The following is a 27,659-nucleotide window of genomic DNA, read 5'->3' as shown; positions in this document are numbered from 1 at the left end:
GCAAGCTACTCTTTGGAGAGAACCACACAGCAAAGACCTGAGGGAGGCCTCTGGCCAACAGCTAATGAGGAACTCAATCCTGCCAACTGAGCAAGCAGAGGAAACATTGAGTCTCCCCTAGTTAAGCCATCAGGTGATCACAGTCTCAACCAGCAGCCTTAATGCAACCTCCTGAGAAGCCTTGAGCCAAAAGCACAGAGCTAAACTGTGTCTGGATCACTGACTTACGATTTCTGTGAGATAATATATGGTGGTTGTTTCAAACTACTACATTGTGGGGTAATTTGTTACAATAGAGAACTAATATGATAATTATTTTAATATTAAAATGTTCTATACACATACTTATATAAATATATTTTTATAAGTATGATATATTTCACAACTTGGGGCAGGGGGTGGATCATTAGGACAAAGAGAAAACCCTAAATATTAGCCAGAGGAAAGAAATTAAGAGAATGTTTTTAAAGGAATTTTTATTACTCAGGGAGGAAGTGAGATTAAGTCACAGAAATAGAGAAAGAATGTTATTTTTCAGCCGGTCATGTATGCCCTATTCTCACATTGCGACCCACCATTTTGAGGTAATAAATCCTTGGTAACTTGTTACAAAAACACACACACACAAACACATACACACACACACGCACACAAAATGGTGAATAGAAATTGAAGATTATAATTTAAAACATGTTATTTTATTATAGACTTTGTCAAGAATGACTATTTTAGAAGGATGGAGATCTAAAATAATGTTCTTTATAATATAACAAGCATCATAGCAATAAGGAAGAGAATGGAAAGTATTAGACCTCAGGCCTACAAACTAGATTTAGATCCTATCTCCATTGCTTATTAATTGTGCATGCCTGGGGTCTATAGGACCTCTAATCTGCAAGACAAAGGTGATACTCAACCATATTAAAGGGTTTTCCAAGCTCTATATGTCCAACTACTTACCAAATATCTGCATTCAGAAGTCTCATAAACATTTCGACATCAGTATGTCTAAAATAGAATTAATCCTGCCTCACAGACTTTTGTTCCTCCAATGTACCTTAGAACAGGGACACTGATAAAAGCAAAGGCTGACTTACTGAAGTTCTTCAGAGGACAAGAACACTGAGATGGGATCCCAGGTTCTGGACCTGGACTGTGGAGTTTAGGGGTTTTTATGCCTAGGGAATACGGAAGTTGCTGGGGTTAACCAATCAGGGTGTAGGTCAGCAAGGTTTTCCTTTTTTGGAGCACTGATATCCTGGTATAGTACCCATCACCCAAGCGAGGGTTTCTGGGGCTGTACAGCACTGATGGGATGTAGGAAGGGACATGGCTTGGCTTTAGATCTGAAAAACAAACAAAAGGAATGACATTAACCCTGGTTGATGTGGCTCAGTTGGAGTGTTATCCCATAACCAAAAGGTTGTGGGTTTGATTCTTGGTCAGGTTAGTTCCTGTGTTACAGTAGAATGAGTAGCAGAGGGAGAGTTAAGGCAGGACCCTCACCATTGTTATCTAAAAACAACTTAATAGAGGAGGCTAGAAGCCGAGCAAGACATGTCTCACGCACTAACCCAGCAGTCCTAGGCCTGGTCTGATAATATTGGAGAAAAGTCCTTGGAATTCTATATATTGTTTCTACTATCTGGGAAGGAAAGCCTCTGAAACTATGTTTACATCCCAAGGCCTGAAAGGCAGGAAACGGCCCATAGGGCCTAAAGAAATAAGCCCATTAACATTGGGTATTCACGCCCCCGTCCAGGAAAGCTAGCACCACATTTATCTGTCAATCAATATATAAATTCTTCACCCAATCCTCCATCCCACCAACTATATAGGGCCCCAGAACAAAGGACTCAATCTCTTGGTGCTCTTGGCTCTCTGGCCCCCAGGCCTCTGGCCACACTAGGGCAAGCTTGGCATTCCAGCCTTTGGCCACCCTTGCTTTTGCTCTCCAATCCACTAACAAATTTTGCATGCATGCTAATAGACTTGCTGATCTGTAATTCTTCACTGCATCACTGAGAAGAACAAGGGTTTCTCTGATAACACCTGGACCATTGTTATATTGCTACCTGTTGATAACTGCTGTAGTTCTGGCAGGACTTAACTCGATGGAGCAATTTGTTCCAGCAGGAATTGACTCAATGGAGCAATTTTAAGGAACATTTCATTCTACCTGTTTCACTACTTTTGTTATCAGACAGCAGGCCTGTTATCAGCCAGGAGTGTGTGGGTTCATGACTTTGTGTAGGAAAGATTCCACAATATGAGTTCAGGTAACTATGAAGATATGTTTATTAAAGCTGGGGACAGTAAAACAAGAAAGGGCTTAGCATAAAAGAAGCAACAAGAGAGTCTAGGCGGGGCTGCCTTAGCTCACTGGGAAGTCAGAAAAGGGGCCTTGGGGACAGGTGCAGGGGGTTAACCTGAGTCGAGCTGCTGCTGCCTATTGCTCCCCTAGTTGCAAGTTTTGGAGTCCCTTAGAGTTTAGGAGAAAAGAAGTGAGGGAAGAATTAGGGGAAAGGGAAAAGGGTAAAGAGAATGGTGAGGGCTGCTCCTCAGAGGGAGAAAGTGCTGGGTCCTTAGTCTTGAAGCTTTTATCTCTCTTCCTGGAGGGGAATTTTAGGGGAGGGTTTCAGCAGAATATTCCTTATTTTTCCAGGTGTCATCTTTCAGAGTCATGGTCTCTACTGATTGGTCAGCTCCAGGGCAGGGGTCATTAGTCACTGTATTAATAGCCAGTCCTGGTGTCACCCATCTGGTCTGCTGCCTTTCTGGGCCTGGAGCTGAAATACAACTGAGGCCTAGATGTTATCACTAGGGAAGTGAACTTCTGTGTCTGGCTGTACATTGTTAGGCCATTGTGCTCAGCTGTTTCAGTTTCTCTAGTCCAGTTGCGGAGGAATTTTCCTAGCTTCTTACTATCCTGCCTGCTTCATTAACTCATGTACTCAATTTTTTTTTACTGAGCACCTACTGCTTATTAGCATATTTGGCACTGGGAATAGAGTAATGAAAAAAACACAGGTAATCCCCACACTCTTGTAGCTTACAGTTTAGTGGGAGGGCCACCCACAAGGGAGTCACATCATACTCACATTAAGCTATATGAATTTAATCAATTATGTAATTATGCTTGGGAGGAAGAGTAGAGAGAGAACAATTAAAATACTCTAACTGGATAAGAATTTAGATAACTATAATTATGATATATCTGGTACTCAAGAAGCACTTTCCAAATTATACTAATGAAATAAGGAAATGGGTGGAGTGCTATGAGAGTGTACAATAAAGAGAACCGAACTAGCCAAGGGGGTCAGGAATACTTTTTTCAGGAAGTAACTCTAAGCCCATGGAGAAGGAGGGTAGGAATTAACCAAGGGTCTGTGTTGTTGGGGGTGGGGTGAGGAGGAGAAAGCTTTTCCGGCAGAGGAAATGACATGTGTGAAGACCCTTAAATAGGAAAAAAAGTGTTCAAGGGACTGAAAATAGTGTCACTGGAGCATAGTGAGGCCTTGGGAAGTGTCATTCCATAAAGGTAAAAAAAGGGGGGCAGGCAAAATCACAGCAGACTAGGGGATGCAAGCACAAGTGGCTGAAGGCTTCAGGCATGCAGACTATATAAAGGCAAGAGCGGAGCAAACAAAACTGACACACACATGCCATCTAAAGGGGACAGCCTCTACTCAACTCTAGCTGATTACTGCCATAAAGGAAAGTGGATTCAATGTGGCCAGATCTTCTAGCTTTAAAAAATAAAACTGGAAAATTTCAGGAAAGCTAGACCTTAATATGTAATCTTCCACATTGTTTTCAATTTATAAGTTTATTTAGAAAGCTACAGCGGTAGTAAACGTGAGCCAGCTGGGCTGCGTCGGCTAAGGAAACAAGTTGCAGAGGCAGAAGAAGGGTAATCACCTGGGGGGAAGAAGAGGCCAAAGAAATGCATGGGTGTGCTCCTGAGGGGAAGAGCATGCTAATCTTCCACATTTTTAAAATAGCATTCAATTTTTAAAAGATTTTATTTATTTATTTTTAGAGAGAAGGTAAGGGAGAGAGGAAGGGAGGGAGAGAAACATCAATATGTGGTTGCCTTGCATGGGCCTCCAGTTGGGGACCTGGCCCACAACCCAGGCATATGCCCTGACTGGGAATCAAACCAGCAACCCCTCGGTTCACAGGCCAGCACTCAATCCACTGAGCCACACCAGCCAAGGCTATTAGCATCCAATTAAAAAAAATTAAGACATTATGATGGCAAACAAAGCGTACATCAGCAGTTTAGTTGGGACATATGGGCCACAAAGTTCCAAAATGATGATATTTTAACATATCATGGAGTTTGGTACATCATGAGTTCCTAGTGATACACTAAAAAGTACAGATGTCAGTAGATCATATTCCACATACGTGGATCCTGAGTTCAAAAGAGAGATCTATGCTGGTGATTGACATTTGGTATTATTCTTATATTATTGTTCATTAAAGCCATGAGTGTGAATGAAATTGCAAAGGAAAGGGTTTGGAAGTGTGGAAAAGCATGGCACATTGAAGTTTCTGGCTGGAAAATGGTGAGATAGGGATTTTAAGAAATGAGTCAAAGTCAGTGATCTTTAAAGAACTTTAAAGCTATGTTAAAACATTTAGACTTTATTCAAAGAACAGGAAGCCATGAAAAAATTTCATGCAATAGCAATATGAGATATTAATTTTAAGAAATAATTCTGACTTCGATGTGGAAGAAATATAGCTAACACCCAAGGCAAGAAGATCATTTAGGAAGCTACTGTGGTACACCTTGAGAGGAGTTGGTGGCCCCAACTAGGGAGAGTAGATGGATTTGAGAATTATTTTGGATATATTTAGGGTCCAAAGATGGGATATGTCCATTCTTATATTTGCTAGTCCTTTTTTCCCCCAGTGTAGAGTCCATGTTTTATTATTTCAGTTTTCTAATGTTAAATGTCTTTGCCTCTTGGCCTTTCTATCACATCTGCCTGGAAAAACTCTAGCCCCAAATGAATCCAATCATCATCCTTCTGACCTTCTCAGAAGCACTAATTGAGAAAGTCACAAAAAAGTAGAAAGCAGTATCTCTTTCTGTTCATGGTCACCAACCACAACTGGGTGATCCCAAAAAGTTTAAAACAATTCTCTACATTTTACCACTCTCCTCAATAAAAATGTCATACGATCTCCACCTTTCTCAGCTCTGATTCACCTTCCCACTCCTCAGCACCTTCTCAGGTAATTCTTCAGGGGAAATTAAAAAGCTTCATATTTCTCATAGAAGAAACTCCCTCAGAATCCCTCCACTGAATCTATAATCTCTGTCTGATTTTACATTTATTTTCTCGTCTTTTAATCTGAATCAATGGAGAACATGCCTTTAACTTTGCCACTGTGGTGGGGGAGGAAGAGAATCTGAATTCTTCCCTAGTCAGTCTTCCATCATTCCATTCCTATACAGCTTACCCCATACTCCTAAGAACATTACACATATGAGCCCAAGATATCTGTCTACCTCACTCATTGAACCATTATGGCCACCAAATACTCTACTAGGTTACAAAGATTAAGATACAGTGTTCGCCCCTAATTGGTTCCTAGTCCAGTAGTAGACTCAACTCAACACACAGTATGAGAAATGTTATGATGCAGACATACGCAGGTGCCCTGCAAGCACAGGAACAGCATCCAGCATGAACAGGTGTGCCAGAAGGACCTCCAAGTGGAAGCTACACCAAAACAAAACCTTAGGGAATGACGTTTGTTACCGTGATTAAGGTGCTTTCTTTACAATTTTAACATGAGAGAGTTCAGAACACGTTTGGAAGATGTTACAAAATATTAAGTAAAAAATACAAGAGAGAAGGATAGTACAGCGGACTGAGGTCCATGCAGAGGTGGTAGGGGAGGGGATCCAAGCACAGACGACACTAGAAAGGAGGAAAGTGAGTCAGAATAAAATAGTTTGGGAAACTGTTAGAGACAGACCAATGAAGAATCTCAAATATCTCTATACTTCTGAAATCTTCCATGCCCCATTTCTTTTCACTCCTATTCTATCCCTATTATACAGGCTCCTCCTCCCCTATTTTGTACTTTCTCCCTCAGTGTTTCTCAAGAAAAAAAGGAGAGGTATTTATCTTCTGGCTCCTTCTTATGATCTTTCCTTTTTGTGTTCCTTGATCTCAGTTTCAGCCACTTTCTATGAACACAGTTGCTAATTTTTCCTTTCTGTGTGACAACCTACATCATGTCTGTGCGGGTGTGCTCTGCAGCTTGCAGCAGAGGGGTCGTAGGTAAATATTTCCGGCGGGAGACTGTAGTATATACAGAGGTACAAAGTTTTGTGCCAGAAAGTCCGTAATGCTTTCCTCTTCACTCCACACTTTTTCCCAAACCCAGGGCTACCCTCAGTCTCTAGGGCCTCACGAGTCCCGCCGGCTCACGGGGTGTGGTGGTGAGCTGCTGCCCTCAATTGGCTCCGAGGGGCCGGACCCCGGCCAATCAGGCGCGGGGGCGTTGTCCAAGGGCGGGGCTCCTGACTCCAGCCTCCCGCGACGCGCGTTCCCGGGTTCCAGGTGTCTTTGGAGGGACACTCTCTGCTCTAGGTGGCTGCTTACCCTCGTCCTCCGGACCAGGGGACCTGGTGGAGCATGGCCTCGGTCACTGTGGCAGCAGCAAGACGGAGCCTCGGTCGGGCCCCTCCGCTCCTCCTCCGGCGCAGCTACCAGACCGAAAGGGGTGTTTACGGCTACCGGCCAAGGAAGCCCGAGAGCGGGGAACCCCGAGGCGGCGTGTCGCGCCCGTCAGGTCCGAAGTGGGGCCGGGCCGTGCGCGTGGGGGCTGGGGATACAAGGATCCTTCTAGTCAGGCCTGCGGTGGGTGCTGTCGCGGGGAGGCCGGGCTTCAGGGGGTCTGCAGTCTGCGCGCAACCCTGTGAGGAGGAAGGTAGGGCACGGAGCAGAGAGGGGCGGGCGTGGGCGTTGTCGGTGGCGGGGTCACCCTCTGTCCAGCGTCTGTAGCTGAGGGACTTCGAGGTCAGGGTCTCAGCGTAGGTTCCACGCTTGAGTGATCTTCCCGTCTTCCGAGTTCATACTGGTTTTGTGAGCTCTTTTCTATTTCTTGGTTGTAAACTTGAGGAAATTCAGCTCTTCGCGGAGGCGGGACTGCGGGAAAGGAAAAGTTCTAAGCTCCCCCAGCTCCTGGAGTTTACCCAGGGATACATTCCAGGGCCATGTCCAAGACTTGTGTTAGTGGGAATGTGGGGATCACGACGTTACTGCTAGCGTGAGGAGGGCAGTTGGTGGTCTTGGACCATGGCATGGTATTTATTACCTGTCTATGTCCTCTAGATAGCCTCTTACTTTAATTTTAGAGTTCATAACTTTACTGAGTTTAGAACCATGTTACTGGAGTTTTAATGGATTGAAGGACGTGAGTATCAGTTTTTGGAACCTCTTTCTTCTGTTGCATGCTCATGTGCAAGAGAATGATTTTGATTACTTGATTTATGCTCCAAAGTGATTGTATCATTTTCATCTGCACAGAAGAGAAGGTGAATACAGATCAATTATCAGAATAAAATCATTTGGTATCTTTGGTTCAGTTATTAGATTAACATTGGGGATCCCCTCCATCATCTAAGCACCTGACCTTTCAATCTACATGACACACTGGAATCTCAGTATTGTACTCTTGACCTCAGGGGACATTTTGAATAAACCTGATTTCTCTCTCTTGAATGCAGTGGGGTCTCTTTAGGGAAGGTATTTGGTCAACTACATGGTTAATCCCTTGAGGAAAAGACTATAGGTTTCTTATTTCTCTTTATTTAAAAAAAGATTTTATTTATTTAATTTTAGAGAGAGGGGAAGGGAGGGAGAAAGAGGGGGAGAGAAACACCAGTGTTTGGTTGCTGCTCCAGCCAGGGCTAGGTATCTTATTTCACTTTGCAAAATGAGTGTCAAAAATTTTATATGTCAGTTTTCAAACAGAAGTGTGTGTTCAAATTACTTTAAATGCCAGTTTCCGGACCTCCTTCCTACCCTCTTTAATTCAGTGTTCTGAGATGAGGTTCAGGAATATGTGTTTTTATCAGGCACCCCAGATAATTCTCTTAACAGGAGGTCCATGCCATCTACGGCCAATACTGTTATAGTCAATGAGAGATATATTTGTAAAATGTGTTTGACAATCTCTTCTCTTTTTTTTTGACAATCTCTTCTTAATTCAAGATCATGTCAGTGTGTGCTCAGAGCACAATTATTATGATATCATTTGAAATTTTCCCTCACAATTTGTCTGATTCCTATAACAGCCTGGAAGCTGAGAATTAACTTTGCCTTGGAAAAACCTGGGCTGGTAGTACTTAACTGGAGTACTATATGCAAATAATCTTGGTAGATTTGGGCTGGTGTGTTTTGAAAAAAGTCTTTGGAAGAGTTGATTTTATATATAACCACCCCCTTCCCTCATCACCAAATTCCCCTCCCCCTTCCCACTAGTAATGAACTTGCTTGGTGAAATTTTGAAAGTCCAGTATTGAGTTAGAACTGCAGGCCAAGGGTGTGATCTTTTGTGTACTGAGAGGGAAGAGTCAAAGCAATCCTAGGAAACAATTATTTGTTGCACAGATACAGGATCTGGCTTAGGGAATTTTGTTGCTAGGGGTAATGGTTTTATTTTCATTTTCCTTATTTTCTTAAATACTTTGAATAAAACTTAAAAGTAGTGAGCCATTTTGTAACTTTCTTCACAATTACTACTACATGTACATCTATGACAGCTTTCTTATAAAATTCATAGGTCTGCAGTCTTTTTGCTTCTGGTCATTCCATGAGCAAATTTCCCAGTGAAAGATCTCATCTAGACCTAATATTTAAGCCAGAAAATTTTAGCCTTTTATTTACTGCTTCTGTGTTCTACCCATTCAGCTCCTTAAATTTAATGGTGCTTACCTTGAGATCAACCAAAATAAAAGGCTTGAGTAGGATGGCAACATCCTTTATTGGATCTTGAAGTCTCAGCAGGCGACTCTTGTCTACCAGAGAATGCTTACTAGAAGGTACTCGATGAGGGATTTTTTCTGTTATCTCTTATAAGACACCATTTTCAGAACCACCATTTCTAATTACTTCTAATTTTCCACACTTGCCAGGGCCTGCCTTATAGGAACTGAGACCACAGACAGTACCTACATGCAGAGTGAATTTCCTGCCATCTGTTTTTGCTGATTAGCTAGCTGCAACTTGACCTCATCTTTCTCCCAGGGCTTTCCTGAAAGTGGCAAGAAACAGTGAACACATGCTACTGAGTTACAGGCTTTGTGGGCATGTAGTCTGCCTCTTAGGTTATTATAGGTGACATTTTACCAAATGTTTGGTCAGATAGCATTACACTGCTCATCAGCTTTCTCTTCTGAACTATATGGGTCCTTCATACCCACTGCCTGGCTGTTAAGCCAGTCATGAATTTTAGGTTCTCTTTTAGCAGCAAATCACCTTGAGTACCAAATTTTGTATTAGATACAATGAGTTCAAGGGCTGTGCCAGGGACCTGGAGTAATAATGACAAGTAAGATAAGTAAAAGTCTAAGCTGGTATGACAGCTTTGCTCTGCAATGTCATAGTGGGTCTATGTTGTTCCTTCACCATCCTGTGGGTGTTGCTTTCAATTCTGGTCTGAGATGGCTCACCACTATATCCACATATTGGCCAGTAGGAAGGAGGAAAGGGAGAAGGGAAGAGAACCAGGAAAGACGCAAAAGTTGTATATATCACTTCTACCACCTTATTGGTCAGAACTTAGCCATGTGGCCATAGTGGCTGTGTAGAAGGCTGGGAATGTGTATGTCTATTTTGGGTGGTTATGTACTCAACTATCTACTACCATGAAAAAGAAGGGAAAATGAATATTGGGAATTAGAGCAATATTTGCTACAGTTATATTGTAGAACGTGTTCATCTCTTTCCATTCAATTCTTGAATTTAGCTCAAACACCATTATCTCTGGCGAATGTGCAGTCCTCTCCATCAGGTCTGGCTGTGACTCCTTATGAAAGAGAAAGGAAAATGGAAACTGAGAGTCACAGCAGTCTCTTCTACAGACATATTGTAAAATTCTGGGGCAAACACTCCACCTTCAACTTTTTCACCTCATACTTCATATCAAATTTTAAGCATTATATTTCTCAAAGCCTTGCTTCCTTTATATTTTTACTAATGAGGATCCTAGTCTAGTCCTTTAATTCTGGTCTGCTACCAAAAAAAGAAAAAAAACCCGTTTAATTCAATGGTTCTTAACCAGAGTCCATAAATCCCTATGATAAGGTTTCAGAGGGTCTGTGAACTTTGCACAACTCTGTTTGTGTATCTGTTTCTAGGCAAAGGGCTCATGGCTTTTATTAAATTCTCAGAGAGATCCATGACTTCAAAAAGGTAAAACTGCTATCCTAGTTCCCTTCTTGCTTAGTCCAGCCTCTCTAAAACATTGATTTAATTGAGTCATTTTCTTATTCAGGTCTCCAAAAGCTCTACTTTGCCTCTCAGAATAAAATCCAGATTCTCTAGCTTGGTATTCAATGCCCTTCATTTGTCTTGACCCATTCTGCCTTCTTTTTTTACCTCCCACATAAATGCCCCCACATTCCAGTTTTTACCCAAATTCCTTTCTTATTCTGTGCCTTTTTACTCTTTACCCGTTCTCCATGGCCCAGCTCCATTTCCATCCCCTCTATGATATCTTTCCAGACAACACCAGGCTTTCCAGATCTGAACTTCCTCAGTTCTCATTATGGAACCATTTGGACCTTTTTGAACTTTTTCTGTATGTGGTTTTATGTAGGGACCATCTTTATATATTATATCCCACTATATTACTATTACTGTATTAGTAACAGTATGTACTGTGTTTCAGAAAAAGTAATAATTTTTTTGCTGATGAAGACAATTAAGAGTTGTTGAGATTTTCCTTAAATTCTGTGTAACTGAATGCTTGTTGTCAGTTCCATTAATTAGGACAAGAGGCTGATGAGGCCAAACACATGGTTTGATGGGCTCTAGTCTTTTTCATGTCACCTGTCGCTTGTCCTAAAAGGTTGGTTGAGAAGAATGATTGAGTTGGTGTGATGGATCACGCACATAGCTTTTCAGTACTGGCAAAGTAAATCAAAGGACAGACCCTACTGAAAATGACATATGTCACCCTCTAACATAAAAGGTGATGCAAGAAGAGGGAACAGCTATGGTCAGGGTTATGGTGCCTTCCTTCTCCCCTCATCCCTTCAGCAGCTATCTTCCGTCATATGTCTATCTTGGCTGAAAATCATTGCCTTCATAGGATGACTACATCATTCACTAAGACTTCCATTGTATTAGGCTTTAAAGAGACATTGAATTTGCTTCTTGTAAAGTTTTGGATGGCCGTGGTTTCACTAGTTAAAATTTGACCTGTGACGAGTGCTCTTTGTGGCCAATGATGTGTTAATAACAGTGTGTACTTTAACCTCTGTAAACCTCAATTTCCAAGTAAACTTGAATTTATTTATCAACAATCTCAATTTAAAATGGAGGTGGGTTTAGGAGTGGTGATTTATGGATATAAATTTAACTAAGGAAGATTTGGGTGATAAAAAATGGCAGAATATAGTGATCATCAGAAGATGAGAGCCATAGGATTCCAAATAGCATTTAGTGGTTACTGACCTTGACACTGAGCGTTAGTAATTGAAGTGAGAGGTTGGAGGTATGTTGCATATTACAGATAACAGGAGCCTTTATTGGATCATGGGAAAAATAGTTAAAGAAAATCCTACTGCAGTGAAGATTTTTTAAAATCTAGATAATTCTGGAGCACAAGTGCAGACCAAAAAGGCTAATGATATTAGCTCTTGTACTTAAAAAAAAAAAAAGTCTCTAAGACTTCTAGTTTTCTTATCTCTTTTGCTATAGGCTCTGGACTTCCCTATTCTGTTTAAAAAAATATTTTTCACTTACAGTTGATATAAAGTATTATATTAGTTTCAAGTGTACAATATAGAATTTTTGTTATAGCACAATTATAAAACACTAGATTGAAGTAGACTATTCTTGAATTCAAATTTCTGTTTCTTTATTATCTGTATCACCTTTTGCAAGTTACTTAACCTCTGCAGTTTATTCTTCTGCAATAAGGACACCTGTTTCAGAGTTGTTGCAAGGATCAGGTGATATAATGTGTGTGAAAAATCCAGCACATCGTATAGCAAAAGTTACTACTCAGTAAATGGTCACTGTGATTTATTATCAATCTGTGACCCTTACGTATCTATCTTGGCAGTGATTTAAGAAAGGATTAGGGGAAAAATGGAAAGGACCAGAACAAGGTTTCTATTTAAAGTCTTGAGTTTTTGTTTTTGTTTTTCTAAGAAGTAAGTATCTGGCAAAATACATTTATTTTGTAAAGATATTGTGTTTGAGATGGGGAGGGAGGATATGATGATATGAAATGAACTCAGTTGCACAGTCTAGGTCTGTCTGAGTTTGTTGCACAGAATATAGTATTCTGGTAAAAAGTCTTGACTTTGATGTGGGTATCTGTGAAGTTCCTAAGTTGAAGCTGGAGGCAGCCATCTCATTTTTATAGGATTCTAAGGGACTCTGGTTATAAAATTCCCTTTCTGGGAGTCTTCAGTGTTTCCGTAGGTATCTAACATTTCCACTTGCTTTAAGCATATGCTGCTTTGAATGGAAATAGACTATGGATATGATCTAGATATTTTGGGGGGAGGCTGTTTATGACCAGATGATGAAAATGAGTTGTATTGAATTTTAGTTTAAGCACTGAGTTTAAACACATTCCGGGCCCCCACCATGCTTGCTTACAGCAGAGAATAAAGTAATTGATGTAGATATGCCTATCATAATTTATTTTTTACTTACTGTACTAGCTAAAATTCTCTTGGTCACAAGCAACAGAAACCAACTCTGGCTATTTTAAGCAAAGAGGGGACTTTATTTTAGAGATACAGGGGTATCTCCTAGAACTGAAGGATATGTGATGTAAACCTGAGAATATTGGCAGAAGCTGTGTTGGGTTCATAGGGCACAGCTGTTAGTGTGCTCAGCTCCAATGTCACCCATAACGTGTGTTTGGCTGTCCTTCAGACCATGCCACATTTGGACTCAGCATATAGTTGTACTCAAGGCTAAGGTTTATTACAGTGATGTAACAGGGATACACAGCTGGATCAAAATGGAAAAAACACAGTAAGAGTCTGGAGGAACCATTCTGCAGTCTTTCTTGTGCTCTCTCTCCCATGAGGGGTGGCAGAATGCACACCTTGTCAAATGACAAAAACACTGCAACATATGTGAAGGGAAGCCCTTTAGAGTCTTGGCACCCAAGGTTTTTATTGGGAGATGTTCCTGTAAGCACCCTCTATGCATGTCAAAATTCCAGACTCCGACTAGAAAAGCACGTATTCAGCATAAACCATATTTTTTGCACAATCTAGGCATAATGGATTACCCTTATCAGTTAGAGACAGGTGAGGACATTTCTGAAATCTAAGTTCCCAGACACCAGCCAAAGACCAACCTTATAAGCAGGCTTTTCTAAGTATAGCTGTCTCAGGCTAGCTCTTTTCTCATAACTTATTTCCCAGTTCTGAGTCTCAAGTTCTGGAAAGATCAAATCTGATCCACCTTGACTGAAGGTGACTTTGGAATCCATGAACTTGTAGGGAGGCAGAATGGAGTGATGTAGACATTGCCACTAGAACCCACATCCTGGGATGGGAAGGAGGGTGCAGTTCTCAGAAAAGAGGGCTCCATGTGAGCAGGAAGAATCTACTGCAACTCTCGAGGGCTCTGGAAAACATTCACTATGAGGGTTCTGTGGATGTTAATATGAGGAATCTCAGGGCTTCCTTCATTCAGGTAATAACACATATTTCTTGAGCATCTACTATATGCCAGTCTCTTGAGCCAGAAGCATGCCTCCAATATTTTCTATTTTGTTTTGAAGACATGTGTGCATCTGTCCTGTTGTTGTTTTCCCTGTTTTCTCTGACTTCTTAGGGATATAACTTAAATTCCTCTGGACTTTTGGAGATATGAGTTCTAGGTTGTTTGGACAGTATTATACCTAACATAATGGTATTCTTTTTTCTGTTTAGTAACCCTTATATTTACACAATAATATGAGTTGTTTTAATGAAGACTATAAACATTCTATTGCTTTGCTCTCGTCCTCTTAAATATTTTTATTTCTTTTTTATTTTATAGCCTTTAAATATCCTAATTTAATTATTTTCATTACATATTTTATTGTTTTAAATATATAAATATTTTTTAACAAATACTTTCATTATTTGCTACAGAAGAAAAACAGCAGAAGCACTTATATCCAATGGATTTGAAACTAGAAGTTGATCAGTTAATTTTTTAGAAAGTCATTGAAGCAAGGTTTATCATAAAGGTGTGAGAGATGCTTCAGGTTATTTTAACCTAAATGTTTATATTTTTCTTTACATCTATGCAAGTATTTAAAGGGAGCTTGTGAAAGCAATCTGAGTGCAAAATCTTTCTAGATGTTTATGATTTCTCTTCTAATATTTTACTTTTTCCCCACAGCAATAGGCTTAGGAACAAATACAAATGATTTTTACCAGCATTTAGTATACTGGTGAGGTCAGACATGCAGGTGCACTGAAGAGAACCCACTAATCAAAAGCTTTCAGAATGCAATAGGCAGCAAGTATGTTCAATGGACACAATTTAAAGTGTTCTAATGTACATGTCCACTGTGGAAAACTTAGAATATATGATAAACAAACAAAAAAATCATAAATTTTGACATAGGGTTGTAAGAGACTCTGGGTCCCTTGGAGTGGATGAAGAAGTTACTCAGACACTCTCCATCTGAGGAAGGAAGGAAGGGGGTTTTCTCTAGTGGAAAATCGCCCTCGTTTTTTTATTAGCCAGGGTTTTCATCCACTTTCAACATGGGGAAATACTTAAGGAAAATATGCAGCCCTTCCCCAAATGGTAGGGAGTGAAAGGGAAATGCAGATCAATACAGGGTTGAAACATCCAGGTATTTTACACAAGGTCAAAAGCGTTTCCTCTTAGTTAATCATTCTGTTCTTCACATTTTACTAACAAGGATTGGCCCTGGCTGGTTTGGCTCAGTGGATTGAGCGTCGGCCTGCGAGCTAAGTGTCGCTGGTTCGATCTTCCAGTCAGGGCACATCAGAGAAGGAAAACTCTGATTCCAAAAAACCTCCGCTGCCTTGCGGCATACCTCTTCAGGGGAAAGGCTAAGGGAGTAAACCCCGACAGAAAATCCGGAGCCGGAGTCCCCAAGGCGGTTTGACGTTGTAGTCAACACCGGCAACTCCTGCGGCGCACCTGAAGCCAAGCTGTATTGACTCCGTCTTTCCCTTGGACCCTTCAGCTGCGAAGAGAGGGGGGGTCTGCTGCATGGGCAACAGCAGACCCTCCATATCACCCTGCCCAGGCTCTGTAGCTTCAGCTTCACTGGAGAGGACACTCCAGCGTCATCGCAAGATGTCGATTCAACACGGGAGGAGACAGATACCGTGTCACTCCCGAGTCGGACTGCACAGCCATTCTCGACGGTGCAGATAGACTCTTAAGAAGCTACACCATCGTCTCTCGAGACGGACGGCTGCCGACGACGACTAACAAGGATTTGAGGCTTTACAGAGAAAAACAGAGCAGGTGCAGGTTCCCTTTTCCTTAAAAGCCACTTTGTATTTCTATTTTATGTTTAAAATCCCCTGGAGGGTAGGATTCAGAGCAGGACTGGAAGACAACCTGCCGGCTAAGGGCCCAGTGGGGGGCGGCTCTGCACAGTGGTCAGAGTCTTTTAAACGAAGCCTATCTGCTTCCCACATCTCCCCATGCCAATCTATTCCCCACATAGGGTAATTACTAAGTTTTTGGTCTGTTTCTTTTACTTATATGAAATATATACAGGATGTAGCAAATAAAAGTAGATCAATGAGGACTTCTGGCCAAGATGGAGGGGTAGACAGACACGCTGCGTCTCCCTCCACAACTAAGAAGGAATACAACTACCTCAAAAGTAGAAATAACCAGAAGTTCAGCAAACAAAGATATAAAGAAGAAATACTCATCCAGACAGGTAGGAGGGGCGGAGCCAAGGCGGGAATGACGCAGTATGGTGGTGGCAGCAGTGGCAGCAGCGGAGGCAGCAGCAGGCCAGCGGAAAGCGCAGTCACACGTTTTAAAAAGTCAGGAGGGACACCTGGGGAGCATTCCCAGCTTCTCACCAGACCGAGCAGCTCATGGTCACAGCACCAGGGAAAAACAAGCCTCATTGCTTCTGACTGTGCAGACCAGTGGGGGTTGGGGTGGAGACAGAAACTGCCAATCTCTCAGCAGATTCCACCTGTTTAAAGGGCCCCCACAGTCCTAGAACGTCTGCAGACCCACCCACTCTGGGAACGACGGCCAGGGCAGTAGCTAAAGGGGCGCCAGTCCAGTGCGGAAGTGGGAGAGGGGCCTGGAAAAGGGGCGACTGCTGGGCAGGTGGCATTGTTCCCTCTTGGACCCCACCCCCACATACAATGCCACAACGTGGTGAAACACATCATCCTGTACTGAGGAATCACTAAGGCTCCGTCCCTTACAACGTAACAGGAGTGACAGCTCTACCTGGGACACGGAGGCAAACACAGGAGCCTGTCAGAATGAGGAGATAGAGAAGTATGGCCCAAAAAGGGGAACAGGTCAAGGTTCCAGTGGGAGAACTAAGCCACGAGGAGATAGCCAACCTAACAGATGAGGAGATAGACAACCTAACAGATGTAGAATTCCAAACACTGGTGATAAAGATGCTCACAGGCTTGACAGATATGCTTGAGTACGGCAAACGCATAAGAGAAGAAGTGAAGGGTATGCTAAGTGAAACAAAGGAAAATCCACATAAAACTAATGGTGAAAGGAAGGAAACCGGGGTTCAAATCAATGATTTGGAACATAAGGAAGAAAAAAACAATCAACCAGTGCTGAATGAGGAAGCAAGAATTGAAAAAAAATGAGGAAAACTTCCCAAATTTAGCAAAGGAGATGGACATACAGGTCCGGGAAGCACAGAGAGTCCAGAGTGAGTTGGACCCAGAGGGGACCACACCAGGCACATCATGATTGAGATGCTAAAGGTGAAAGATAAAGAGAGAGTCCTGGGGGCAGCAAGAGAGAGGCAGAGAGTTGCCTACAGGGGGGTTGCCTATAGGACTATCACCTGATTTCTCAGAGGACACTTTGCAGGCAGGAAGGGACTGGCAAGCAGTATTCAATGTAATGAAAGGCAACCTGCAACCAGTATTACTCTATCCAGCAAAGCAATCATTTGGAATGGAAGGGCAGATGAAGTGCTTCCCAAACAAGATAAAGCTAAAGGAGTTCGTCATCACCAAGCCATTATTATATGAAATGTCAAAGGGACTTACTTAAGAAAAAGAAGACCAAAACTAAAATGACAACAAACTCACAAGTATCAAGAACTGAATCTAAAAAATAAAAACAAAATCCAACTAAGCAAACCAGAATAGGAACAGAATCATAGGTATGGGGATCATTTGCAGGGTTACCAACTGGGAGGGGGGAGGGGGAGAAATGGGGATATGGTGCAGGGATTAAGAAGCATAATCGGTTGGTACAAAATAAACAAGGGGAAGGTAAGAATAATATAGGAAAGGGTGAAGCCAAAGAACTTATATGCACAACCCATGGACATGAACTAAGGGGGGTGCGATTTCTAAAGGGAAGGGGGGTAATGGGCAGAGGGGAGCAAAGGGGAAAAAATTAGAACTACTGTAACAACATAATCAATAAAATATACTTTAAAAAAAAGTAGATCTATAATTGTGAGTACATGAAACACAGAATTTATTCTTGTATTATTACTTATTAATTATTATATTATTTTTCTTACGAACAACTGTAAATGACTTTTGCTCCACCCTGTGTGTGTGTGTAAATATATGTGTGTGTATATATATATATAGTATATATATTAAAGAACTTTTAATAATGGTTGTCTCATAAAGGCCACTCCTTAAAAATACACTCTTTCCTTGACTCTCTGGCATTGCAAGATCCTGGTTTTCCTCCTAACAACCTCAGCCACTTTTTGGGGTAGGGCTCTTTCTCTTTGCTCTCTAAAATATTGGTACTCGATGGGTCTGGTCTGCTCCGGATCACTTTGTCAATCTACTTTCTTTCTGGGTGATCTTCTCTGCTTTCCATGGCTTCCAGTAACATCTAGAAAACTCCATCTTTAGTGGGATAAGTCCAATAGTAAATATAAAGGGTTACCATCACCATTCTCATAGCAATCTAGTAGTCTTTTTGAAAACATACTCTGGGTAAACATCAGCTTACATAGAGCACTGCTCCAATTCCTAAATGCTCAACAGCCAGGCTTTTAATGGTACTGTAGAGCACTTACATGGGAGTTGGCACAAAAGGACAGTGCTTCAGACATGATCTGTGTGGATTTTAGCCACACATATGAAGATCTCCTACTTCACAGAATAGCAAATGAAAACTAATACAGTTCAGACTAGAACCATATGGCAATATGAAACTAACCTCCCTTCAGAAATCAGTTCATTTACTGGGATTGTTTGATTAGCGTATTAGACCTAGTATGGATCCTCCTAACCACATAGTTAGTGTAAACACATCTTTTACATATTCAATACATCTGTTCTTTCTTCTAAGCCTGTGCCAACACATACACATTGAAGTACACTGAACACAGATCCAGGCACCTATGTAACTCTTAAATCATTGCATGGCAATACATGTTGAAAAAATGATCGTTAAGTATTTGAAAATATGCTAACAGTTTTCTTTGTGTTCTGAAAATAAAAATGAAAAATTTTTAAATTTTCAGAAAATTCTGTGTCCTCCAGAGCACATCTGCTTATTCTCAGGGATTTGTGCCCAGTTTGTGTAAAACTGCCTTGACAAACTAAAGGTTAACTGAATGTAAGCCTGAGGGATTTTCCCTCCAAATTTTAGGACTTAAATGTGGAAAGAAAAGGAAAGCAGCTTTTGGCTCAATAAGAAATCATCTCAGATAGAAGTGGATTCACGGAAAGATAGTGACTGCCCTTTAAGTAGAGACTAGGGGATCACTCATTTAAGGGTTTTACAGAGGGGATTTTTTTTCTTTTTTTTGCATTATGTGTTTTCCTCAGCTAAGATTTCATGAGGCTATGAAATAACTATATACCTGGGGTCTTTAAGAAATAAGAATGAACAACCACACATTGGTGTTTCTTTCTCTCTCTGTCTCCCTCCCTTCCCCTTAGAGGGAAAAGGGGTGGGGGTAAGTGGAAATGGGGAAAACGGGAATACATGGGGAAAGAAAGAGACTTTGCTTTGGGAAATAAGCACATGGTACAGTGTGCAGATGATGTTTTGTTGAATTATACACTTGAAACCTCTATGGTTGTGACCAATGTCACCCCAATAAATACAATTAAAAGCAAAAAATAAAAATAAAAATGAGAAAATAGGAAAAAAAGAAAGAAATATAATATTGATTATATAGTTCTACTTATCTGTTTTTTATGTAAGGTGTTAAAAATATCCTAAACAAAAATTAAGAGGACTAATTATCTGTTATCTCAACATTGTATGATTTTTTTTTTTCAATTTGGGGGATTCCCATTTAATATTTATTCATGTGCATAGTTATTTTATAAATGTACACTTATAGTTCTAGTTATAGTAACTTTAGTTATCATGAGCTAAATTTAAGGAAATAAGTGTGTTTTACTGAATTCTGATAGTCTTTAATCCTGAAAACTACTGGCAGATGTGATAGGTAGGAGCAGTGCATTAAAAATATCTAAAGCCACAAAGGCTTCTCTGAAAAACTGATTTTTGTGGTTTGTGGGCATTTCCTAAACTGCTTGTATTACTTTCTTTTTCCTTTAAATTAGTTGATCATGGACTTGCCAGGTTGGTGACAGTATATTGTGAACATGGTCATAAAGCTGCCAAAATCAACCCCCTCTTCACTGGACAAGCCCTGCAGGAGAATGTGCCTGAAATCCAAGCTCTTGTGCAGACCCTGCAGGGGCCCTTTAATACCACAGGTAAAGCCCATTGACAGTAGACCTTCTATGTATGTGGTAGTCGCCTGCCAACAGAGGTGGGGCTCCTTTCTCTCTTCTTGAAGAAACCCTATGCCCAACTGGAGAGCAATATCAGGGAGGAGTCTTCAAGTTCTAGAATGCTTTTTTGATAGGGCCCATTTCCTCTGCATTCAAAAATCTTTGGACAAATGGCCAACAGGTAGATGAAAAAGTACCCAGGGAAATGCAAATCAAAACCACAGTGTGATATCACCTCAAACCTGTTAGATGCTGGCGAAGATGTGGAGGAAAGGGAGTCCTTTGCACTGTTGGTGGGAATGTAAGTTGGTGCAGCCACTGAAGAAAACAGCATGGAGATTCCTCAGAAAATTCAAAATAAAACCATCATATGATCCAGCAATTCCATTCTTGGGTATTTATCCAAAGGAATTGAAATCAGGATCTTGAAGAGATATCTGCACTCCCATGTTCATTGCAGAATTGGTTAATCAATATCAAAGATCCAAAGTTTATTGTAAGAAACTATAAGCAATATAAAGTAAATGTTTGTTAACTCTTGTTGTAAGTTTAGGCAAATGACTGATAACTGATTTGGTGCTGAGCTAATGACATATTGCAAACCTTCCTTTGAGTATCAGGGAGATTTTCTTTTACCTTAAAATGTTGGTTTGCTATCAATATTAACTCAAAAGAAGACCAGTTGTTCAATAGGTATTATTAAGAGTTGAACATTTTAGTTGATTGATATTTGAGATAAAGGTAGAACATAATATTTGTAGCTATAAGCAGGTGAAAGGTAGGTTTGAAATTTTAGTTTAAATGACTATAAAATCAAAATTTGAAATAAAACAGTATGGCTCTCTCCTTGTGAAGATCTTTTTTTCCCTCTTCTAGTTTTACTACCTTAGGGCTTTTGACCATATTTTTAGTTTTGCTTTTAGAAATGTGTAGATTAACGTTGGTAATGACCCAAGTTACTCAGAATGAAATGCTCTGAATTGAAGTAATTATTTAGGTATATTCTATAATTAGTTACATGGCTGATTCTTCTTTAAGAGAATCCCTTTGATTCCATTTCATAGGATTATTGAACATGGGGAAGGATGAGGCCTCTCTAGAGGAAGTATTAGCCTATCTCGACCAAATCTACTGTGGGCAGATTTCCATTGAAACCTCCCAACTTCAGAGCCAGGAGGAGAAAGATTGGTTTGCCAAGCGGTTCGAGGAGCTGAAAAAGGAGACATTTACCACAGAAGAGCGAAAACATCTGTCCAAACTAATGCTAGAATCTCAGGTATAAAAGCAACAGCTACTGTCAGTGGAATTGGTCAGCTTATTTCCTGCAAAGACTTATAAACGCTGAAGAGAGGGAATTAGGCAGTAAATCTCTGAATGTACCTCCACTTACCCCCCATTGTCTCAACACAACAGACAATATAACACATACTACTTTATTCTATGTAGGAAAAAGTAGATCACTAAACAATGGAGCTATTGGTTCTCCTCAGAGTCAGAATACTTTTTATATACATACTTGTCTATTCACTCTTTAAAAGATCACAAAATCCTTAAGATCTTCTATTTTTATTAGCTGAAGTGATTTAAAAAAAAAGAGAGAACTATGCACAGAAGACAAACCAATACAAATCAATGGAATTGAATGTTTGTCAGGACTATGATTAGGACTCAGGCGTATCAAGATGACAAGAAATTTATTCCCGATAATTCAGATAGTGGGTAGTTTGCAGCCTTGATAAAATAGTACTGTAGAGCCTGATACTAAAACTCAGGTACTGATTGAGGCAGCAGAATCTGAGGCCTGATCCCTACTCTGGAGGAACACACATCTAAGGAGGTTCCTCTTGGGCTAAATTATTCTTCCTCTCAGGTTATTTTCTCTGCATCCCCTCTTGTGGTCTGGTGTCCTTGGCAAGGCTTTCCTGCTGGACTCTGGGTGACTTACATCTTTCTCTGGGGCAGGTAGTGAAGGGGCATGGCTGTGGCCACTTGAGGTATTGCAGGGGGGTCTTCTTAACAACACATATAAATGAGTCTGACTTTGACCTAAGTAGTTGGCTATCTTCCTGTAACTAATGTGTCTGGTATGATGTTCCATAGGAGTTTGACCACTTTTTGGCCACCAAGTTTGCCACAGTGAAGCGATATGGAGGCGAAGGAGCTGAAAGCATGATGGGCTTTTTCCATGAGTTGCTGAAAATGTCAGCCTACAGTGGGATCACCGATGTCATCATTGGGATGCCCCATAGGGGGAGACTTAATTTACTGACAGGTCTTCTGCAATTCCCCCCAGAGGTAAGATACTGTCTATGACATACGACTGTAACAGAATAAAACCGATGGTAATGATTCCTTTTAGAAAAGTGACTAAGCATGTGAATCGTTGCTCCAGGACATAGCTTAGTTAATTGATGTATCCCAATCCTGCTGGTTAGAGCAGGTATTTAGTTTGATTTTCTGCATATCCTTATTTGGATTCTTTCTTCTTTCAGGGAAGTTAAAGGTTAGTTTATTTCCTCAAGGAGGATATGAATAATCTGCTCTTTGATGCACGCTTTCCTTACTTCATAAAAATTATTTGAACAAACACAAGGTCTGTGCAATTTTATACAATTTTACCTTCCACTTATTTGCAGTATTTATAGCTAATAGGTTGTGCTAAAATTAATGATGTACATTGTTATCTTAAGAGACCACCCAAGTGAGTGGTTTTATAGGTAATTGGATCTTGGTATTTTTATTCAGTACAAGTTAGCTGCTCTGCTCTGTAAGTCTATCAAAAGACTTGAGAGCCAGGCCTGAAGATCTGATATCAGGGAATACCAGAGAGATTTGATGTTAATAAGGTTGTGACCATTATGAATGGATAAGCCTCATTACTGTCTGTGGCCAGAGGATTAAAAATAACTACAAATGTTAAAAATAACTACTGTCAAAGTTAGATGGAGTGAATAAAGCCCAAGGAAGGATGTGCTGTTCTTAAGAATATTAGAAAATCTATGTGGTATCATGGCCAGGGGCCAAGCTTTACCACTGTTACTCATAAGTCAGTGTTTCTGATGTTAAGAGATTGATAATCAGCTTTTAAAACACAGGTACCTTAGAAAAGGTACAGGATCAAGTGATTGACATATGGAGGCATGTTCTTAGATAAATGCAGAAATTGTTAAAGCACAAATGACATTTCTAAAATATCTCAAAGAAATTACTCAAAGATGCAAAAATTATTATAAATGACCATATTTGTGAGAAAGATATCTGTATCTACACTGTGTATGTTTCGTAGATAGGTAAATAAGAAGCTTTTGCAAATTAGAAAAGCTTTTTGAGTCATTGAAACAGTTTGTCTAATTGAGAATAACATACTGTTTTGGTAAATACTTTGGTTTGAAACCCAACTTTGTTACTTATTAGCCAAGGACCTTTAACTATTTAGTTAATTTCTCTTGCTTGTTCTTTTTAAAAATGGGTAGTGACATCTATCTCATAGAAGACTGAAAATGAAGTGAGAGAATGTATGTAGAGAAGTCCTTTGATTATTGAACTTATGTAGTTTTTTAGATGTAACTTGAGCTAAGAGTATATGTCGTCCCATCCATAAATGGGATTAAGTTCTATTATTTTCCTCTCTACTTTTAATGAAATTAATTCAAAAAGTTCTTTTGAAAATATATTTTAACAGGTGTATTTAAGAAAAATTATTTTGCTTATTGTGAGGCAGAGGTAACTTACTATATCATGTTGGACTGCTCATAAAGTGTTAGTACTTCATTTGATTGCCAAGATCTCCAAATAGTTCAGTGCATTCGAGCAGTTAGAAGTGTGTGCTTATCTTTAAATAATGCATGGTAATAAAAGCATGTGCATAATTTTTTCTGTTGTATAATTTAAACCAGCCAGTTCTTCTCTAGACTCCATTCTGATAAAAAGCATTTTTTTCTTGTATATGTATCCACAATAGCTGATGTTTCGCAAAATGCAAGGCTTAAGTGAATTTCCAGAAAACGTCCCAGCCACTGGAGATGTCCTGTCTCACCTGACCTCCTCGGTTGACCTGGACTTTGGTGCCCACCATCCCCTGCACGTGACAATGCTGCCTAACCCATCACACCTGGAAGCCGTTAACCCTGTGGCTGTCGGAAAGACTCGGGGAAGACAGCAGTCTAGACAGGATGGCGACTATTCTCCAGACATTTTGGCTCAGCCTGGAGACAAAGTCATTTGCTTGCAGGTACTTATCACTTCAGGAAGTGAGACCAGAGGTTGGGAAGACAGGGGAAAGAATGTCCAAGTTGGTAGGTCTGAAAGGAGATAGCAGACATTCAAGATTAAACTGAGATGAATTTTGGGAAAAAATATTCTGGGGTCATTTTAATAATTAATAACAGATATGAGGTCTAGTGTCAAGGCAATTGACTTTAGACTGGTTTTCACTGTGTTTTTTCTTTCTCAAGTTATAAATTAATTAAGGGGTATTGACTGGCATACCTGCTACTGCTAGGAAGAGGGATGTCATTTCCTCTCTGAAAGTATGGCCTTCTAGAAAACCATAGGGCACCCAAATAGCTAACAAGGCTATAAGAGCCTGGATTTATTTATTTATTTACTTGTTTGTTTTAAAATGAGGGTCTTTGGTACTAAAGTAAAGAATACAAATTATTAGTGTGGGTCTTGCTCCCCCTGCCCCCTCCCCTGTTTTTCATAATCTAAAAGGTGTCTTTTAGGATTTGGATTGAGTCTCATTTTTTTCTATGAGTGTTTATTTAAATATGAACTTTTATTTATTTATTTTATTTTTTTTTTTTAATTTTTTTATTTTGGTTTTTCAATTACAGTTGTCCCCTTTTCCCCTAATTTCTCTCCCCCACCCAACCCACCCCCTCTCACGCAATCATATCCCTCCCTGTTGTCCATGTGTCTTTTATACAGGTTCTTTGACTAAACCCTTCCCTTATTTATTCCCCTTCTCTCCCTCTCCCCTCCCCCCATTGACTGCTATTCTGCTCTTTGTTCTATTTAGTTCCTTTGTTTGTGTTGTTCTTTAGTTTCCTGTATTAGGTGATATCATATGGTATTTTTCTTTCTTTGCCTGGCTTATTTCACTAAGCATAATTCTCTCTAGTTCCATCCATGTTGTTGCAAATGGCAGGAGTTCCTTCTTTCTTTCTGCTACATAGTATTCCATTGTGTAAATGTACCACAGGTTTTTGATCCACTCATCTACAGATGGGCACTTAGGTTGTTTCCAGCACTTAGCTATTGTAAACAGTGCTGCAATGAACATAGGGGTGCATAAGTTCTTTTGAATTGGTGTTTCAAGATTCTTCGGGTATAATCCTAGTAGTGGAGTCATTGGTTCAAAAGGCAGTTCCATTTTTAATCTTTTGAGGTAATTCCATACTGTTCTCCATAGTGGTTGCGCCAGTCTGCATTCCCACAAACAGTGCAGTAGGGTTCCCGTTTCTCCACATCCTCGCCAGCACTTGTTGCTTGTTGATTTGTTGATGATGGCCATTCTGACTGGTGTAAAATGGTATCTCATTGTGGTTTTTATTTGCATCTCCCTGATGGCTAATGATGTTGAGCATTTTTTCATGTGTCTATGGACCTTCTGTATGTCCTCTTCGGAGAAGTGTTTGTTCAGGTCCTTTGCCCATTTTTTAATTGGGTTGTTTGTTTTCTTGATGTTGAGTCATATCAACTCTTTATATATTTTGGAAATCAGTCCCCTGTCTGTGATGTCATTGGCAAATATGTTTTCCCATATGGTTGGTTTCCTTTTCATCTTGCTGATGTTTTCTTTTGCTGAGCAGAAACTCTTTAGTTTGATGTAATCCCATTTGTTTATTTTTTCCTTTATTTCTCTTGCTTTAGGAGATGTATCCATGAAGAGATTGTTACGTGAGATATCTGATATTTTCTTGCCTATGTTTTCCTCTAGGACTTTTATGGTGTCACGGCTTACATTTAAGTCTTTAATCCATCTTGAGTTTATTCTCGTGTGTGGTGTAAGTTGGTGGTCTAGTTTCATTTTTTTGCAGGTCCCTATCCAGTTCTCCCAGCACCATTTGTTAAAGAGGCTCTTCTCACTCCATCTTATGTTCCTTCCTCCTTTATCAAATATTAGTTGACCATAGAGGCCTGGGTTTATTTCTGGACTCTCTATTCTGTTCCACTGATCTATATGTCTGTTCTTATGCCAGTACCAGACTGTTTTGATCACAGTGGCTTTGTAGTATTGTTTGATATCTGGTGTTGTGATTCCTCCTGCTGTGTTCTTCTGTCTCAAGATTGCTTTTGCTATTCGAGGTCTTTTTTGGTTCCATATGAATTTATGGAGTATTTGTTCTAGGTCTGTGAAATATGTCATTGGTATTTTAATAGGGATTGCATTGAATCTGTAAATTGCTTTGGGTAGTATGGTCATTTTGATGATGTTGATTCTTCCCATCCAAGAACATGGTATTTGCTTCCATTTATTTGTTTCTTCCTTAATTTCTTTCTTCAATGTTATGTAATTTTCAGAGTACAGGTCTTTTATCTCTTTGGTTAAGTTTACTCCTAGGTACTTTATTTTTCTTGTTGCTATAGTAAATGGTATTTTCTTTTTTGTCTCTGTCTCTGCTATTTTATTGTTGGTGTACAGAAATGCCTTAGATTTCTGTATAAATATGAACTTTTAACTAATTAATCCTGGATATTGGTAATGGAATCTTCAAACACAACAGAAATCTATAAATCTATAAGGCAGTATAATATTGGCTATGTATACTTTTTCATGAGACAGAAACTTGTGGAAAATTCTTGGGGGTAGGCAGACTGGATTTTATTATGATATAGTGTTTCAAAAAAGAAATCTTCAGGTCATTAGCCAGATATTCTCTTTACCTTTGTCTTAACTCATGATACTCTAAAACATTTGTCATTTACATTTTCCCACTACATTAAGCAGATCTTAAGGCTGATTTCTGACATAAGAGAAAGGATGGCATTTTCTTTAAAGTGATGAGAAACTGCCCACTTTTGTGTACTTTGTGCCCCAAAATATTTTTTCCTTCTCTGTCTATGTATGTCTTCCCTTGCTCAAGTACGTGATTCTAATTTCTTATGGGAACTCTAAATTTGGAGGTAATAAAATCATGGTGAATGAGGTTCCTGATGTTATTTTTTCTGCCTGTCTTCTGATTATCTTAGTCCTGGACCTGGTGAAAGTGGATTCTCATGTTTCTGCCCACTCCTCCCCCCAGTCATGGTTGGCTGAGCAGTTTCCACCTCACTCAACATTTGTTAGTGATCATGAACCTTTAATCCTACCACGCTTGATAGAAAATAATGGACTGGTTTCTTTATTTAAGAGGGAAAATAAAATTACCAAATGATAGAGATGTGCTTTAATGCTGAAGATCCAAAGACCAGGATAAAGTGATGCAAGTTAGGAACATATGTTATATTCTCATCAATGCCTCTACTGTAACATTTCTGTAAA

The 27,659-nt window shown here is 40.0% G+C and overlaps 1 protein-coding gene across 1 annotated transcript in view; it reads left to right on the top strand.

Annotated features, from left to right (window-relative positions):
- Window positions 1-6,574: 6,574 nt before the first annotated feature.
- DHTKD1 (dehydrogenase E1 and transketolase domain containing 1) overlaps window positions 6,575-27,659 on the top strand; it is a 47,715-nt gene continuing 26,630 nt past the window's right edge. The window contains exons 1-5 of the mRNA XM_090266542.1: window positions 6,575-6,822; window positions 20,000-20,155; window positions 21,238-21,449; window positions 22,274-22,468; window positions 24,135-24,404. Of these exons, the coding sequence (XP_090122668.1) occupies window positions 6,666-6,822; window positions 20,000-20,155; window positions 21,238-21,449; window positions 22,274-22,468; window positions 24,135-24,404 (990 nt within the window). The 5' untranslated portion in view covers window positions 6,575-6,665. The remainder of the gene's footprint in view (window positions 6,823-19,999; window positions 20,156-21,237; window positions 21,450-22,273; window positions 22,469-24,134; window positions 24,405-27,659) is intronic.

Source organism: Furipterus horrens, unplaced genomic scaffold, assembly GCF_987537825.1.
Source record: "Furipterus horrens unplaced genomic scaffold, mFurHor1.1.pri manual_scaffold_2, whole genome shotgun sequence".
NCBI classification, from domain to species: domain Eukaryota; kingdom Metazoa; phylum Chordata; class Mammalia; order Chiroptera; family Furipteridae; genus Furipterus; species Furipterus horrens.
This window is presented reverse-complemented; position numbering and strand designations above follow the sequence as displayed.